Source organism: Camelina sativa, chromosome 11 (genome assembly GCF_000633955.1).
Source record: "Camelina sativa cultivar DH55 chromosome 11, Cs, whole genome shotgun sequence".
NCBI lineage: Eukaryota > Viridiplantae > Streptophyta > Magnoliopsida > Brassicales > Brassicaceae > Camelina > Camelina sativa.
Genome location: NC_025695.1, coordinates 3,353,963 through 3,371,373, shown reverse-complemented (window position 1 = coordinate 3,371,373; position 17,411 = coordinate 3,353,963). Strand labels below are relative to the sequence as shown.

The 17,411-nt window shown below is 33.8% G+C and overlaps 3 protein-coding genes across 5 annotated transcripts in view; all 3 read left to right on the top strand.

Moving 5' to 3' along the window:
* LOC104727583 (elicitor-responsive protein 3-like) overlaps positions 1 to 312 on the top strand; it is an 8,688-nt gene extending 8,376 nt beyond the window's left edge. Inside the window, exons 7-8 of the mRNA XM_010446675.2 lie at positions 6 to 146; positions 237 to 312. Of these exons, the coding sequence (XP_010444977.1) occupies positions 6 to 146; positions 237 to 312 (217 nt within the window). The remainder of the gene's footprint in view (positions 1 to 5; positions 147 to 236) is intronic.
* LOC104721389 (cyclin-D3-1-like) lies at positions 916 to 2,914 on the top strand. Its single transcript, XM_010439358.2, has 4 exons — positions 916 to 1,691; positions 1,782 to 1,983; positions 2,096 to 2,226; positions 2,338 to 2,914. Exons 1-4 carry the CDS (start codon positions 1,218 to 1,220, stop codon positions 2,656 to 2,658), a joined length of 1,128 nt encoding a protein of 375 aa, XP_010437660.1. The 5' UTR covers positions 916 to 1,217; the 3' UTR covers positions 2,659 to 2,914.
* The window catches only part of LOC104721388 (V-type proton ATPase subunit H-like), a 12,828-nt gene continuing 7,459 nt past the window's right edge, over positions 12,043 to 17,411 (top strand). Inside the window, exons 1-13 of one of the 3 annotated variants that reach the window (XM_010439356.2) lie at positions 12,043 to 12,225; positions 12,598 to 12,667; positions 12,828 to 12,953; positions 13,106 to 13,208; positions 13,293 to 13,365; positions 13,580 to 13,645; positions 13,739 to 13,856; positions 14,234 to 14,395; positions 14,727 to 14,797; positions 16,356 to 16,410; positions 16,615 to 16,740; positions 16,900 to 17,079; positions 17,188 to 17,393. In XM_010439356.2, coding sequence (XP_010437658.1) covers positions 12,638 to 12,667; positions 12,828 to 12,953; positions 13,106 to 13,208; positions 13,293 to 13,365; positions 13,580 to 13,645; positions 13,739 to 13,856; positions 14,234 to 14,395; positions 14,727 to 14,797; positions 16,356 to 16,410; positions 16,615 to 16,740; positions 16,900 to 17,079; positions 17,188 to 17,393 — 1,316 coding nt within the window. In that variant the 5' untranslated portion in view covers positions 12,043 to 12,225; positions 12,598 to 12,637. Of the gene's footprint in view, positions 12,226 to 12,597; positions 12,668 to 12,827; positions 12,954 to 13,105; positions 13,209 to 13,292; positions 13,366 to 13,579; positions 13,646 to 13,738; positions 13,857 to 14,233; positions 14,396 to 14,726; positions 14,798 to 14,850; positions 14,924 to 15,137; positions 15,204 to 15,296; positions 15,415 to 15,791; positions 15,954 to 16,284; positions 16,411 to 16,614; positions 16,741 to 16,899; positions 17,080 to 17,187; positions 17,405 to 17,411 lie in introns of all 3 variants that reach the window. The other 2 variants (XM_019232713.1, XM_019232714.1) reach the window with 2 other exon arrangements.

Below are 17,411 nucleotides of genomic sequence, written 5' to 3'. Positions count from 1 at the left end.
TGCAGCTTATCCTCCTCCGCCATCTGCTTATCCTCCTCCGTCAACCTCGGCTTACCCTCCGGTTCCTTCAGCTTACCCGCCTCCTCCACCATCCTCTACTTACCCTCCTTCTCCATACCCTCCTCAACAATCATATTACCCACAAGGTACATAAATGTTTCCTTTCTTTTCCGGTTATGTGTTTCTATTGATCGCGCTCTTAACTATTTTCAATGGTGGTTGATCTTTGTTTCCAGGTCCATACCAAGGACAATACCCACCTCCGTACTAAAAGCTCCGGCGTTTAGAATAAAGTTGTTTATGAATGTATAGAGAGATAATAGTGACGGTGTTTTCTAGAATTTTGTGACAAAATTATTTCCTTTTTTAAATATCTTTCTTGTGCTATCGTTGGCCCTTTGCAACTTCTAGCGTGATTTGTTAAAGAAGAAGTTTGAATCTTTTTTCATATTAGTCAGATCGCATATTTCTCTTGCAATTCTATTGAATTATTGCTTTAAACCCCTTTGTTAATAAATGAATCATCATTACTCAAGAGGTTCGGCGGTCTTAAACGCTTAACCATGGCATTTCTGAAACTTGTAATCAGACAATTAGAAAAAGTTAATTTGGTCAATGTGTCCTTATATTTTATTTTAAACATTAAACAATAAAAGTATTATTGTTGACAATCGCAACAAAAAGGAGTAGAATTTTAGTTAAATTAGCCGACAGATTTTACTGCACTTTGGTTTCTCGATCTCTACTCCAATGAGTAAAAGTGGGTAAAGCGGGAAACAGCAAAAGATACTATTACACATTTTATTCAATAAAATAAAGAAAATGAAAAGAAGAAAAATAAAGAAATTCCACATTTAATTATCAAATAAAAATAATATTTGGGGCAAGTAAAAGACAAACGTAAAAACCAACTCGCCTTGTCTCATAAATCAATCACTCTTCATTTCACACTCCTCCCCACTTCCAGCTTTTCTCCTCACTCTCTCTCTCTAGTCTCTCTTTTGTAGCTCTCTCCCCTGCTGCTACCTACAGCTAAAACCACTGCACGTTTCCATAGAGAGGAAGATGAGTCTCTCTCCGAGAGATTTTCTCTCTATCATCATCTTACCTTCTTCTTCTGTGTAATGATGCACCTCTCAGCCAACAACAATTGATTATCAACAATACAGAATAGAAGATCTTTATTTTTCTTCTCATTCTTGAGTTTATTTCCCACAATGGCGATTCCCAAGGAGGAAGAAACTAGACAAGAGCAGAGCAATTCATTTCTTCTTGATGCTCTCTACTGCGAAGAAGAAGAGCAATGGGGAGAAGACGAAGGAGAACAAGTTGAAGAGAACTCTTCCTTTTCTCCGTTCGTTCTTCTTCAACAAGATTTGTACTGGGAAGATGAAGATCTGGTCACTCTCTTAACCAAAGAAGAAGAACAAGCTGGACTCGGCACCTGTCTCGATGATGTTTATCTCTCCACGGATCGAAAAGAAGCTGTGGGTTGGATTCTGAGAGTCAACGCTCATTATGGCTTCTCTACTCTGGCTGCTGTTTTAGCCATAACTTATCTCGATAAGTTCATCTGTAGCTACAGCTTACAGAGAGACAAACCGTGGATGCTTCAGCTTGTTTCTGTAGCTTGCCTCTCTCTAGCTGCTAAAGTCGAAGAAACCCAAGTCCCTCTTCTTCTAGACTTCCAAGTAAATGAATCATGATACTTTAAGTTCATTTTTACCTTAAAGTTTCTTCTTTTATCTCTCTGTTCTCATCTCTCTGTTTTCTTTGTTTAGGTGGAGGAGACAAAGTATGTGTTTGAGGCCAAAACCATACAGAGAATGGAGCTACTGATTCTGTCTACTCTCGAGTGGAAGATGCATCTCACTACTCCAATTTCGTTCGTAGACCACATTATCAGGAGATTGGGACTTAAGAACAATGCTCACTGGGATTTTCTCAACAGATGCAACCGTCTCCTCCTCTCTGTAATCTCCGGTTCGTAAACGACAACCAAATTTATTTTAAAAAAAACACATATCTTTATACCATATACTGAATCTGAATAATCTAACATTCTTGTCTTATCTTCCTCCATTGTCGCTGTCAGATTCAAAATTTGTCGGGTACCTCCCATCAGTAGTTGCCGCAGCTACCATGTTGCGAATTATAGAGCAAGTTGAGCCCTTTGACCCTCTTTCATACCAAACTAATCTCCTTGGTGCCCTTCACTTAACCAAGGTTTAGCTTCTCTTAATCTCTCTATCTACTACTACTAATAAAACTCTGTTTTTTTTTTTAACTCAAGACATTTTTCTCAAAAAACGATTCAACTCTGTCGTGCATTAACAGGAAAAGGTGAAAACTTGCTACGATCTAATCCTCCAACTACCAATGGACCGCATTGGTTTACAGATCCAAAACCAATCTTCCCGGAAACGCAAGAGTCACGAATCACCATCATCATCGTTGAACAGTCCAAGCTGTGTCATCGATTCAAACCCGTTCAGTAGCGATGAAAGCTCAAACGATTCGTGGTCAGCGAGTTCGTACAATCCAACATCGTCGCAGCAGCAACAACCTCCGTTTAAGAAGATGAGAGGAGCTCAAGAGAATGATACGAAGAAGCCGATTTTGCATCTGCCATGTGCAATCGTAGTAGCCACTCCATGATCGACGAAAGCTCGATTTCGTTTTTTTCCGTTTATAGCTATATATTACTGTCTTTATTTTAAACTTTTGAGAACAAATCTTTGTATTAAGAAGAGCTTTCCCCGTTTGCATATAAAAAATGTCGCGAATGCCCTTAGTTGCCATGGCTTGATAGAGTTAATGGTTGGAGGGTATTCATGACATTTGACTGCATGGGATGTGATGAAGAGGGAATTAGAGAAATAATAATAGTCGTTGCGTAAATTTTGGGCCGTAATCTCTCCGGTGTTATTACTATTTTATCGATGTTTATAAATTATAATCCTGTCTTACATAAATTGATATTTTGAAACTTTTAGGCATTTTAAAAAACAATGATTATTGATTTTAGTTTTTTTATTGACTAAAGAGATATTATTTAATTTTAAACCAATAACAATTTAAAATTTTAAATATTTTAAATGATTATTTCTTGAAGCTTACAAAACATCAATCTTTGTGGAATAAAAAAATATTTAAAAATATCAATCTTTATGGAACAGAGAGTAAAGTAACCGAGTAAGTATGTTTTAAAAAATATATTAAAAGCCAAAATGTATAAGATTTTGAGTAACAGAAGATTTAAATACGTAATTATTAGAAACAACCATATGATCTGAATCTGATAAACGAGTGATGTACAATACAAAAATAAGATGGCAAATTAAATATATTTTTTTCAAATTAAATAATTTTAAACATGCAATGAGACAGTTACTAGTGTTTACGATCGAAAGTGAAGGATTTAGCGTTTTAGGCTTTTTGACTTGGTGAGAAGAGCCAATTGTTGCTTTTTTCGGTCGGTCTTTAAATAAATAATTTAAATAAAAAAAAGAAACGGAAAGAAACAAAAGATTGAAAACGTAACACTGATAATATTGCTTTACATTTTTTCTCTAAAGTCTTAATAAACCTGCTCCTAGGCGAAACCCAAAGTATACAATACTATAACCCAACACAGTTAAAATAACTTAGATGAACATGTTAAGTTCTCGAAAACAAACATGATTATAACTAAACGTTTTAACATAAACAGAGCAAACTTAATAGGATCGTTGAGCAGTAGATACAATTAATTACGACAGAGAGACAAGAAGGAGGAAGTGTGTACTACACGCGCCGTACAGAGGTGAGTGGGTTGGACGAGAAACCAAAGTAGTAAAACCTGCTTCCACTCTGAGCACCTGGGATTAAGCCACGTGGTCAATATCTTTCAACTCATCGTCACTAACATCAAATCACATTATCTTTACTGTTCTTATAAAATCAGTCTCTTTGCAAAGTAAAAATTATTTATTTGTAGAAGCCAATATGACAATTAATTCTACTTTTGGATAAAACAAATTGAATAACCTTTTTTTGTTTTAAACAAATATGAAACTGTAGTTTTGCTACGTTACCCACATTGTTTATAAAAAGCAGTTTATTTATTTATGAAGATAGTAATGTAATCTACTACTGTTATAAAATCCCTTTTTTGTTATCACGGAAAAGGTTATATGATAATGCGTTTTGTATCACGAGAAATATATTTTTGTTTAATTTTTTTTAGTAAACAAGTGCCTTCAAGCTTTAAGGTGGTGAATCTTCGCTCCTTCTTCTTTTACACTTTTTCTTTTCCAATTTCTTTTATTTTTTCTTTGGACTTTTATTTTTCTTTCTTTTGTTTCTAGCAATAGAAAAAAAGACAAAACAAAACAAAAGAGAGCGAGAATTTAAATCTCAACTTTTTTCACGTGTGACACGAATTTTCTCCTTTTGGGGATTTATCGTTCTTTTTGTCATTTTATTTTTTATTTTTTCCCAATTCATTTCATTGTTTAGAAAAAAAGAGTTGAATAGCTGATGTCGTTTATTAACGCTCAGCCTCACGTCATACATATCATCAACTCCTCCCCTTTACGTAATCTTGCAATACGTTTATCAAATTAAGCACACATCCATGTTCGCGAAGACGCGAAGACGCAAAGACATAACTCTTTATATTTCATATTTGTATATCATCTTCAGTTCATAGGTTAATTATTGTTGCTGTCGTTCCTGAGCAAAGTATGTGAATATATACGACGAAGTAACGTACGAATTTATATCACAATCAAACTGAAAATACTGAAATTTTAGTAAATCGACCACATTATTTATTTTTTATTTTTGTTAAAGAAATCGACCACCACATTGCATTACCATAAATGTAACAGATTATGAAATAAATTTGAAAATCTGGAGGTAGGGCATAATGTAGCTACAGAATTAATGAAATGTGAGAAAGGATGTATATATATGTATATGTGGAAATCGGGAGGTTTTTCATAATGGGAGACCAAAAAAATCTTTGTAGTTATTCGTTTTTCTATATACTACAAATAAAAATAAAAATAAATTTGAAAAATTAATCTGTTGTGGAGAATGTGTTGTCTGTCCTTTTTATTTTTGTCTCTTCTAATGGTCTTCTCCTCTTTAAGGTATGTTATCAATATCATGGTACCATACGCATCTCGTGAACCATATAATGACTTGCCAATAAATTAAATTATTTCTTTCTTTTGCCTGAAACAAAGATATAGATCGATCAGAAAGGAAAAGAGAATTATTTGCTTCGAAGAAAGAAAATAATTCTTTGGTATATATTATTATATATGTGCATTATCTTCTTTATGGTATAATTCTTCTCGATTGAATAATTCATAAATTCATCCCATTCCTCAAACCGATGTGAAACTGTTCATAGTCAGCTTTGAATTTCTTTTGTTAGTTTTATTTAAATAAATAGGTGTTAAAATCGATGCTTTTATATTGAAGAAAACTCTCCAGTTTACTAAAATAGAAATCTGTATTGGTAAAAGAAATGAAAAAATTGGTTAATGGAAACAGAAAAAGGAAAACAGCTTGCACCCAACATTGGAGAAAGGGCAAAGAGGTCAATGTGTCCCTACAACAATAATTATAGAATAATATTTATCATTCTCTATGCCTTTGTGACCTTTTATATCTTAAATATTTTCTTCTTTTGACCTAGTCTCTTCCTTTTTACTTCCCACTCTTCTTTTCCTTTTTTATGTAAGTTGAAAAAGCCATGAACAGAGAAGGGAAGAGGATGTGGTTGTATGGTCAAAATGTTATGCGTGGGAGAAGATTGCAATACATCAAAATTTGGTTATAGAACTCCATATCCTTTGTCACTTGTAGAAAATAATAACACACACTACTTGCATTATTGTTTTCTATATATATCCACCACATACGACTTTCCTTAAATACGTTGCAACTTGCATGTAGCTTTAAGAGCACAATTTGCTTCATGGCTAAAAGCTTGTATGCTCTATCGGCTTGCTTCATATCTGATTGTTTGTTGGCGTTTGCACTTACGTTATTTACCATGACTCCCATTACCAACAAAACTATACATGTACTTTCATTAATTTGCCACATGCATGTAATCATATCGAGTGATAAAAAGTGTTAGCCTTCAAATTGTTTCTGTCTCTCACAGCTGCAAAGTCTATCATGGTGGTTCATAAACCCAAGTAATCATTGCACTACAAGAAAACATTGTTGATTCCGACCAAATTTCCGACCGATTTATTGGTCAGTAAAATTTTCGACCAACTTCCAACCGTTAATTGACGGATATAAAATTCGGTTGAAAATCGGTCGGTAATTTCCAACCTTTTTAAATGATTGGAAATCGGTCAGTAAATTCCGACGAACATTTCAACTAATATATCCGTCAGTATTTACCGACCGTTTTCCGACCACTTTTCCAACTGCTTTTAATATTTGGTCAAGAATTGGTCAGTAATTTCCGACCTTTCAAAACGATTGGAAATCAGTCGGTAATTTCCAACGAAATCTCCAACAAATATATCCGTCAGTTTTTACCAACCGTATTCCGATCAAAATTATTCTAACAACCCTAATTAAAGACAACCTTCATTCTCTCTATATTTTCATTCTTTATCTTCTTTACTCTATCTCTTCGTTCTTCATCTTCTCTGACCAAAATCTTTTTTTTTTTCTAACCAAAATCTTTCAAAGCAGATGAATCAATTGATGGTACAGGAGAGAAGGAAGACAAGTCTTGCAGATCCAAGCCAGCTTAGGTTATTTTTTCTTCCATCATAGATGTTTAAATATTTAGATTCTTTGAATTGATTTCAATTTTGTTGATTTCATAAGAACACCAGTTTAATTAGGGTTTTCAGTTTCATTGATTTTGATGCTCTACTCAAATTAGAAACTTTGATTTTAAAATCAAAATTAGGGTTTCAAAATGAATTGGATTTTTTTTTCCAGATCTATGGTTTAGTTTTTTTTGTTTATAAAATCAAGAATTAGATTCTTGGGTCATGTACTCTCTTTTGTGATTTGAATTGCTCTTTCTCTTTTATGCAGATTTGGTCATGAAGTCACAACATGGAGAATTCAAGGTAGTGATCATGTGTGAAACTCCATTGAAGAAAAAGGAAAAGAGTAAAGTAGATCCAAAAAGAAGATGAAGAAGAAACTCAAGAATAGATTAATGTTTTAATTTAATTAAGTGTATTATTTTAAGGGGGATTTTCAAAACTATTTTTCTGGTTTTAATTGACAATTTGACTTATTTATTTAGCCTTTCTAATTTTAATTTATATAACATTTCTTATTTTATTTTAATTTGATATAAAAATTCTAAATATCAATTATTAGCATCCATACATTTTAATACTTTTGGTTGGAAAATATTTCGGTTGGAAAATCATCAGCAATTTTGTTCTGACCACTTTTAAATCGTCAGAAATCGGTCAAATATTTCTGACAAATTTCTGACCATTTATTACCAACAAATTTCCAACCACCTTTTTGGTAGGAAATTTCCGACGGATTTTTAACTAAATAAATTTCCGACCAGCGATTACCGACTGATTTACTGTCTTTAGTTAATGGTTGGAAATGCTTGTTTCCAACCGTTTCCCAACTGATTTGACCGTCAAAAACTGCTATGTTTTCTTGTAGTGTTATCCAAAATGCAGTAAATAAAACAAAAAGAAAGTTATACTGTTGAATATTATAACAAATAATACAAATGAAATAAATTGTATTTGAATCTCATATAAATATATATATATATATATATATATATATATATATATATTTAAGTGTCTTACGGGTCAAATATGAGATTACAATAAGGTTTTTAATGTATATGCTTCAACGTGGGTTGGTAATTTCTTTTTTGAAAATAGATACTGGCTATTTCTTACATCCAAAGAGTTCACAAGTCAGTATCGGACTTTTTTTGACTTTTGATTTGCAATTTAGATAACAACTCTTGTGATTTAGACTTTTAGTTAAGAACTAATTAAGATTATTTCAACTTTCGTTGATAAACAACGTACGTACTGACCATAATGCTACGATAGTCAACAATTATCTTTACACCAATTATTATTATTTTTTTTGAAAATAAAATACCAAACTTTAAATGAAAATATTAGAATAAATGTAAAATTAAACATGCAACACAAGACATATATTGGATGCATCCAAAGATCTCTTCTAATGATTAGTAATTAATTGAGCAATTATGGCAATATAATGATAGAAAAATCAAAATGTAAAATATATATGGGTATAAATGGAGTAGGTCCGAATGAATATAATACTGATCCGAAAAAAGGAAAAGAAAGAGTATAGTGTGAGCTGCCATGCCAATGCAGAACCTGTCGCTATGGCCCTCTCATTCAGACAAATCAGACTGCAGGTCCCAAACCCTTGTTCTATTTCGTGATTCACATTATTGTATGCTTTTTATCTCCACACTTCTCATATGTACATGCATATTATATCTGTCTATTATTATACGAGTATAGTCTGTACTGTTATCTTAATTATCCGTACATATATATATATATGATATGCAGATAATGTTAGCCTTTTTAGACCATCGTCAACCAATATACGTAACATTTTATTTCTGTAACAATTAACAACTAATGCAAAAGAGTAAATGTTTGATGAAATATATAGTGACCGACCCAACCCAATATTGCAACTGGTGTAATCTGGTATCCAATGTGGTATTTGTGTATCCATATAATTTAATAGTGGTCACTATCTCATATATGAAGCCAAATCCTCTAGTCTCACGGTTTCACAAAGAAACATCAAGAAGCATACAAAACTCTCCCAAACACTTTCTCTCTTTTAATTTTGTATAATTTTATCGATTGGAGCTAAATAAACAGTTTCTGTTTGAAATTAGAATATTTCGGCAGAAGCTAGTACTCTAAACTTATCTTAAACCATGCTAAAATGAGTTACTTTGACATACACTCCATGCATTCAATATATAGTATACAATCAAATAAGTGTGATAACATTACTACTTTAATCAGCAATTGGTTTCTACTTTCTATCCACTAGAACGGAACCAATTAAGAGAGATTTATGTGTTATACTCACAAGACGCTCTTGCATCTAGGAGATATATATCATATTTCCGATCAAATAAAAAGTGTACATAATCACTATAGTTAATTATTTGACCGGAAGAGATTAGAAAAAAAAACTAATATAAATGATTGTGATTCTGTGAAGTTGAGTAAATGCGGATAAACTAATATACCTATTACTCTATTAGGCGGAGTGCATGTTTATTAATTTACGTTGCTATCTAGCTTATGGATACACGAGTAATTTGTTTTCTTCTACTTGTCACATTTCCCTTTCCTCTCTGATTATTCTAACTTCTAAGTGCCTTGTAAATTTAGTTTGTTATCTATCTACCAACATTTTAGTAAGGTAATATTTAACTTTATATCAATCTAACCAAAGTTAGGATAATAGTGATGAGAAAATAACTCGTTTTGTTTTTGGAAATAAGAAGAGAAGCTGCTGTATACTGAATATATATACTGTTCATAGTATATATGTACGTAATATAACCAGTTATATATTGATCATCGGATTCTAACGTTTAAATTTATCTACGTTATATTGGGATTTTTGATTTTCATATTGTCGTATTAGAGTAAAGGTAATCATCATATGGTACAAACACTTAGAGAAGAAAGATGAAACTCACGAGATATGTATTTCATGTTGTCCAAATTCGTGGGCAAACGATTCACTCTGAAATCGTGGTCACACAAAATTATGACTTAGTATCTTTTTTGTCCTCTATGCTAAAATAAAAAACTTCATTCATTTTGCTCTTTGTTCATAGAAAAAAAAAAAACTAAAGGGAAGACAGAGATATGTAGGTATAATGCATATTATGGACTTGACGGTTGGGTCGTACGTACGTATTACTTGAACAAGTAAATGTCGGGATTTCGACAGAGGAAGCGAATGAGCAAAACTATGCCAACATATTAAATAAAGTCAGAGCTTCGATCCATTTTTTATCTTCATGAGTTGTAAGATTTATTTCAACTTATTTTTTTACCTAACATTACTACCTTTGTACTTGTGATATTTATTGAATTTTACCTTTCATTTTTTTTAATCATATAGAAACCAAGAGTAAAGTATAATCTTCTAACGATTATAATCTTCGATACATTTAAAATTTATTAACTAGTATAAATAAAGAACTCTTACATGTTCATTGGGGAAAAAAGAACAGAAAAAAGGACTCTTACATGTTCTTGAACCGTTTTCTTCCATTGATGTACAATTGTATAAAAAAACGAAGAATTTAATTTGGGTTCAACTGAAATTTTAAATTAATTGCAAGGATTTTTTTTGGTTGAGAAACTTATATTTTCTAAGATATCAATACATCAATTGATGTTAAGAAATCAAATATGTTTCTAGATTGTTGTCGGCAGAGATTTATTATGCTCCTGTATTTTATGATTAGTATGGCAAGTTGGCAACTAATCCATTCCACCCTCGTGAGCATAGATTAGTGTGGTTGACCAAAAATGTATTTTTATTATATATATAACATAACTAAGTGTCTAATCTATCCACTTAAACTGAATGAGTATAGAAACAGTTTATCTTTTGGATAGTTGAATGTTAGATGGCTATATTTAATCCGACTGGTCCAACTAGATTCAAACACAACATATTTGCAGGGTTTAATCAAAGCTTGCATCAACGAAAATAGAAACAACATCGAGTCAAAACTTACCCACGTGAACTTGACAAAGTAATTGAGTCGATAAGATTATTTGGCGAGTCAGTAATTCTTTCTACCAAGGTGTGGGTAAGAAATTACTTGCAATGACAATTTCGAGGTCAATTCAAAGAGTTGTGACAAAACAAAAAATAGAGAAAAAAAAGCAAAGGATCGGTTTTCCAATAATATTATACTCCATTATACTAACATAAATGTGCTGATTTTGAATGAAGTAATGCAGTAAGTTTAGTTGTCTCATCAATCATTACTGCAAAAGGATGTCTTGCATTTCTTGTTATTAGACAAAGATTTTGTGGGTATCTTTCTCTCTATCACTCTTAAGATTGACTTCTTATTCCTCTATCTACTATTTACGTTTACCTTTTTCACATTATAAAAAGAGATATTAATAAATATCATCCTTGTTTAAGCCACTCTCGAAACCAAATTCTAAGTCACCAACTACCTCACCAGGCTTTGAAGCCAAGCCCATTTAGACAGTGGCATCAAGTGAGTCAACAGCTAACATCATGGTTTGAGGAATAGACAACTATCATACTTTGTCATCTCAACGAAAATATACCTTCGTTAGTATGAACATTTTATAATATTAAAAAAAAAACAATTTCTCTACTACATTGATTAAAGGAAATGTAGTTAGCAGGTCTTAAGAGTTTATCTAATGGTCTGGCTAGGAAGGAGAGTCGAACGTCGACACATGAGCAAGTTATGGAGCTAATTTGAACTAATAAGTTCTAAAATTCAAATTAGACAGAAAGTAGTACCTATATATGTTCTAGAGAAACTGCTACGCAAAAAAATTGTGTAAATGAAGTACCAAGCATGGTTACATTAATAACTCATAAAATTTTGTCAGTTATTAGTTTTTTCTTTAGGTATATTCCACATAAAATTGTGTAAATGAAGAACCAATGATTTTTTATGGAAACAAATATTCACAAAACCAATTTTTAAATATTTATATATAAAAGTTAATTGTAGTCAAAAAGAATTCAAAAGTGAAGATGAATAAAAAAAGTTGTCTCTTGAAATATATATTATCTTATTTCAATCAGGTACTGTATTTATACTTCTTTAAGTTGCATTCGGATCCTCATATTTCTGTAAATTTCCTTTACATCCTCTAAATTTCTGATCGATTGATAATTAAGTCCAGCATCGTCGTAATAATTGAGTAAATAGAGGGGTAATATTGGGATTCGAGTAAAATAGAGAGAGAGAGAACTGTCCGCGTCTGATTCTGATCGCCTCGAGAGACTCTTCTCTTTGTCAAAAAATCCTTCCCATGGTTCATATTCCACTTTGAGAGACGAAAGCTTATCTTTTCTACAAGAAGAAGAAGAAGAAGAAGAAGAAGAAGAAGAAGAGATCCTCCTTCACTTTGTCTTCTCCGCTCTCATCTAGATCAAAAAGTCTTGCAGGTTAATAATGCTCTTCTCCTTCGATTTCTCTCTCTCTCTCTCTCTCTCTCTCTCTCTCTCTCTCTCTCTCGCTCTTCTGTGATTTTGAAGTGATCGGATCTTATGTTCCGATTCAATCGATTTTAGCTACGAATGCTTGTACATTGAAATTCGAATTGCGTTGCTACAGGACATGATCTGGGATCCAAGTTTTTTTTTTGTTATCCTTGACATTTCAATGGATGCTTGTAGAACGTGTTTGTTTTTGCATTCTCGTTGATTGATTGTGCAACGATGCTAACGAATTTGATATCAGATCTTTCTTTTTGTGGTGTGTCTAAATATATTTCTAAGCCATCTCTTATACATGATTTTATGTTTGTTCTGATTCAGTTCAATCTCAAGTGGTGGTGTTTAAGTTTCTGAACTATCCATGGATCAAGCGGAGCTGAGTATAGAGCAGGTTTGTGATCCAATGTCTTTTAACTTCTTTAGGTAATTATACATGAATGATATGACAAGTTAGAAACAGGAAGATGCAGACCGTCATTGTAGATCTTTGATGTGTTTTTTTTTTCTTTCAGATTTTTGTAATTTCTGTTGTTGTTATTTTTACTCTGCAGGTATTGAAAAGGGACATTCCATGGGAGACTTACATGAACACTAAGCTGGTTTCAGCAAAAGGTCTCCAGCTCTTAAGACGCTATGATAAGAAATCTGAAAGTGAAAGGGCACAGTTGCTCGATCAAGTATTTTTTCTACAACTCTTTTTTTTTTTTTTTCTCTCCTTCCATAGACTTTCTTTCATTACTTGAGTCACTTTCTCTGTGTTATTTAGTGGCCATGTTACCATTTTACCTTGTCATTATTATAAAGTGATATGTTGATGCCGTTATTGCAGGATGGTCCAGCTTATGTTCAACTGTTTGTTAGCATCTTACGTGATATTTTCAAGGAAGAAACAGTGGAATATGTTTTGGCTTTGATCTATGAAATGCTCTCAGGTATATAAAATTTTGAATGTTATGTGTTTCCCTTTTTCTTCTTTTTAGTTACTGACTAATATTGATACATCAACTGTTTTCCAGCAAACCCAACACGAGCTCGATTATTCCATGATGAATCTTTGGCAAATGAGGATACTTATGAGCCTTTCCTGAGGTGACTCCCTTTTGCAAAAGTTTTGCTTGTCTGTTCTATCACTTGACCCTTTTCAGTTTATTATTTTTATATACGATCTTCCTCTCACAAACATATACAATATGTAAATCTCCATTGGATGAGAAACTGCTTTTAGCTACATTATTTTTTCTTGATTTCGACTGCCTATATCATCTTTACAAGTATGCAAGCTAAAATATATGTCCTCTTTCAGGTTGCTTTGGAAGGGAAATTGGTTCATTCAAGAAAAAAGCTGCAAGATCCTTGCCTGGACAATAAGGTATTCAATACTGCTTATCATACTTCTATAAAATATGAATGTAACATACAACCTCATTAACTTGGCGGGTCTTTCTCTGCTCTCAACATATAGTGCTAGGCCAAAATCTGGTAATGGTGCTATTGCTACTGGAGAAGCTTCGGGCTCAAAGAAACAGATTACTACAATTGATGATGTACTCAAGGGGTTGGTGGAATGGCTTTGTGCTCAGGTTTCTTCTTCTTATCTCTTTCTCTCTTTCCACTATATTTTCTTCCAAGTTTATGTTGGTTTTGCATTAGTGTTTAAGTGTTAGTCTTATAGACAATGCCATTGGTAGAACTAGAACTCAAGTTGTAGGAAAGACTTAGATGGTTAATATATTCTGTTTCTTGTGGAAATAACCAATAACAATTTTTCCCTACCCAACCAAGCCGTTGTTTATTTCACAAATGCAAGCACTAACAAAAACCAAATTAGTTCAATCGAAAACAAAGAATTGTTTTGTGTATGCAGAAGTGTTTGATTTTGGTAAATAGATGCAAATTTGGTGATCTGGAAGGAACCTTTTATATTTTGACATAATCAATCCTTAATTTTGATATGCAGTTGAAGCAACCTTCTCATCCTACTCGTGGTGCTCCAATTGCAATCAGCTGCCTGTCGTCACTGCTTAAGGAACCTGTTGTCAGATCGTCGTTTGTTCAGACAGATGGGGTGAAGTTACTTGTACCTTTAATTTCCCCAGCATCCACTCAGCAGTCTATCCAGGTAACTAAATATCTAATGGAAGTAGTTTTCGCCTTTTCGGTGAAAAAGTCCACTAAAGCAGTCAATAAGTTTCCAAATCATGCAAAGTTCTAAGGGGAAAGGTAATGGCTAGACAGACACTCTGGGGGAAATAACTTCATTTTCAAATGACTGACTACGAAATCTATTGATTTATATAGCTCCCTTATTCTAAAATGTGGGCTGAACAAATTAATAAACTTTGAAATAGTTCTGTTTCAGTTTTCAGAAGGAAGAAGCACCGCTCTTTTTTTTTCTTTGTCATAATTTCGCAGTACCTAATTCATGTGATTTGTGTGCTTTCAACCGACAGCTTCTGTATGAAACATGTCTCTGTGTCTGGCTTCTGTCCTATTATGAACCTGCAATAGAGTACTTGGCAACATCGAGGACANTTTTAGTTACTGACTAATATTGATACATCAACTGTTTTCCAGCAAACCCAACACGAGCTCGATTATTCCATGATGAATCTTTGGCACATGAGGATACTTATGAGCCTTTCCTGAGGTGACTCCCTTTTGCAAAAGTTTTGCTTGTCTGTTCTATCACTTGACCCTTTTCAGTTTATTATTTTTATATACGATCTTCCTCTCACAAACATATACAATATGTAAATCTCCATTGGATGAGAAACTGCTTTTAGCTACATTATTTTTTCTTGATTTCGACTGCCTATATCATCTTTACAAGTATGCAAGCTAAAATATATGTCCTCTTTCAGGTTGCTTTGGAAGGGAAATTGGTTCATTCAAGAAAAAAGCTGCAAGATCCTTGCCTGGACAATAAGGTATTCAATACTGCTTATCATACTTCTATAAAATATGAATGTAACATACAACCTCATTAACTTGGCGGGTCTTTCTCTGCTCTCAACATATAGTGCTAGGCCAAAATCTGGTAATGGTGCTATTGCTACTGGAGAAGCTTCGGGCTCAAAGAAACAGATTACTACAATTGATGATGTACTCAAGGGGTTGGTGGAATGGCTTTGTGCTCAGGTTTCTTCTTCTTATCTCTTTCTCTCTTTCCACTATATTTTCTTCCAAGTTTATGTTGGTTTTGCATTAGTGTTTAAGTGTTAGTCTTATAGACAATGCCATTGGTAGAACTAGAACTCAAGTTGTAGGAAAGACTTAGATGGTTAATATATTCTGTTTCTTGTGGAAATAACCAATAACAATTTTTCCCTACCCAACCAAGCCGTTGTTTATTTCACAAATGCAAGCACTAACAAAAACCAAATTAGTTCAATCGAAAACAAAGAATTGTTTTGTGTATGCAGAAGTGTTTGATTTTGGTAAATAGATGCAAATTTGGTGATCTGGAAGGAACCTTTTATATTTTGACATAATCAATCCTTAATTTTGATATGCAGTTGAAGCAACCTTCTCATCCTACTCGTGGTGCTCCAATTGCAATCAGCTGCCTGTCGTCACTGCTTAAGGAACCTGTTGTCAGATCGTCGTTTGTTCAGACAGATGGGGTGAAGTTACTTGTACCTTTAATTTCCCCAGCATCCACTCAGCAGTCTATCCAGGTAACTAAATATCTAATGGAAGTAGTTTTCGCCTTTTCGGTGAAAAAGTCCACTAAAGCAGTCAATAAGTTTCCAAATCATGCAAAGTTCTAAGGGGAAAGGTAATGGCTAGACAGACACTCTGGGGGAAATAACTTCATTTTCAAATGACTGACTACGAAATCTATTGATTTATATAGCTCCCTTATTCTAAAATGTGGGCTGAACAAATTAATAAACTTTGAAATAGTTCTGTTTCAGTTTTCAGAAGGAAGAAGCACCGCTCTTTTTTTTTCTTTGTCATAATTTCGCAGTACCTAATTCATGTGATTTGTGTGCTTTCAACCGACAGCTTCTGTATGAAACATGTCTCTGTGTCTGGCTTCTGTCCTATTATGAACCTGCAATAGAGTACTTGGCAACATCGAGGACAATGCAAAGGCTCACGGAAGTGGTTAAAAGCTCGACTAAGGAAAAGGTGAGCAACGTTCTCTTTTGTGACTTGGTCATTGCTATCCTGCAATTACTTAAAAGATCATAGGACATGGTTTGGTTGATCAGTCAGAATCTCTGTCACACAATACCGAGACTTTTGTTTCTTTTATTTGTTTTGAATCATTAATTTGCATAAATGTGGTGCGATGCACTTGTTTAATGATCTGACGGTATTTTTGTCTTACAGGTTGTCAGGGTGGTCATATTGACATTCAGGAACTTGCTTCCAAAAGGTACATTTGGTGCCCAGATGGTTGATCTCGGACTCCCACATATTATCCACAGTCTAAAAACACAAGCATGGAGTGACGAGGTAAGACAACTGAAATGCTTGTTAGCTGTTCTGTGGAACATGAATCTCTTAATTTTCTGCTAAATCTGGTGATATAAGTCATAAGTGATGCCGGTAACATTAGATGTGTGTTTTAGTATATGGTGATAGTTAAACCCTTTAAATTCTGAATTTGTAAAGGACTTGCTGGATGCACTGAACCAACTAGAAGAAGGGCTTAAAGACAAGATCAAGAAATTGAGTTCTTTTGACAAATATAAGCAAGAGGTGCTTCTTGGCCATCTTGACTGGAACCCAATGCACAAAGAGGCCAATTTCTGGCGTGAGAATGTTACAAGCTTTGAGGAGAACGACTTCCAGGTATTCTTCTCTTCTGAACACCCACTTGTAGTGCTTGGAGCGGGCTGGTTCAATCCTGTTTTGGCCCTTCACAACAACCCTAACCACTTGCTAAACTTGTGGATGCAGATACTCAGGGTCCTCCTCACAATCCTGGACACGTCAAGTGATCCAAGATCATTGGCGGTGGCATGCTTTGATATCTCACAGTTCATACAGTACCATGCAGCAGGGAGAGTGATAGTAGCAGACCTCAAGGCAAAAGAACGAGTGATGAAGCTGATGAACCACGAGAACGCTGAGGTGACCAAGAACGCTCTCTTGTGCATTCAGAGGCTTCTCCTGGGTGCTAA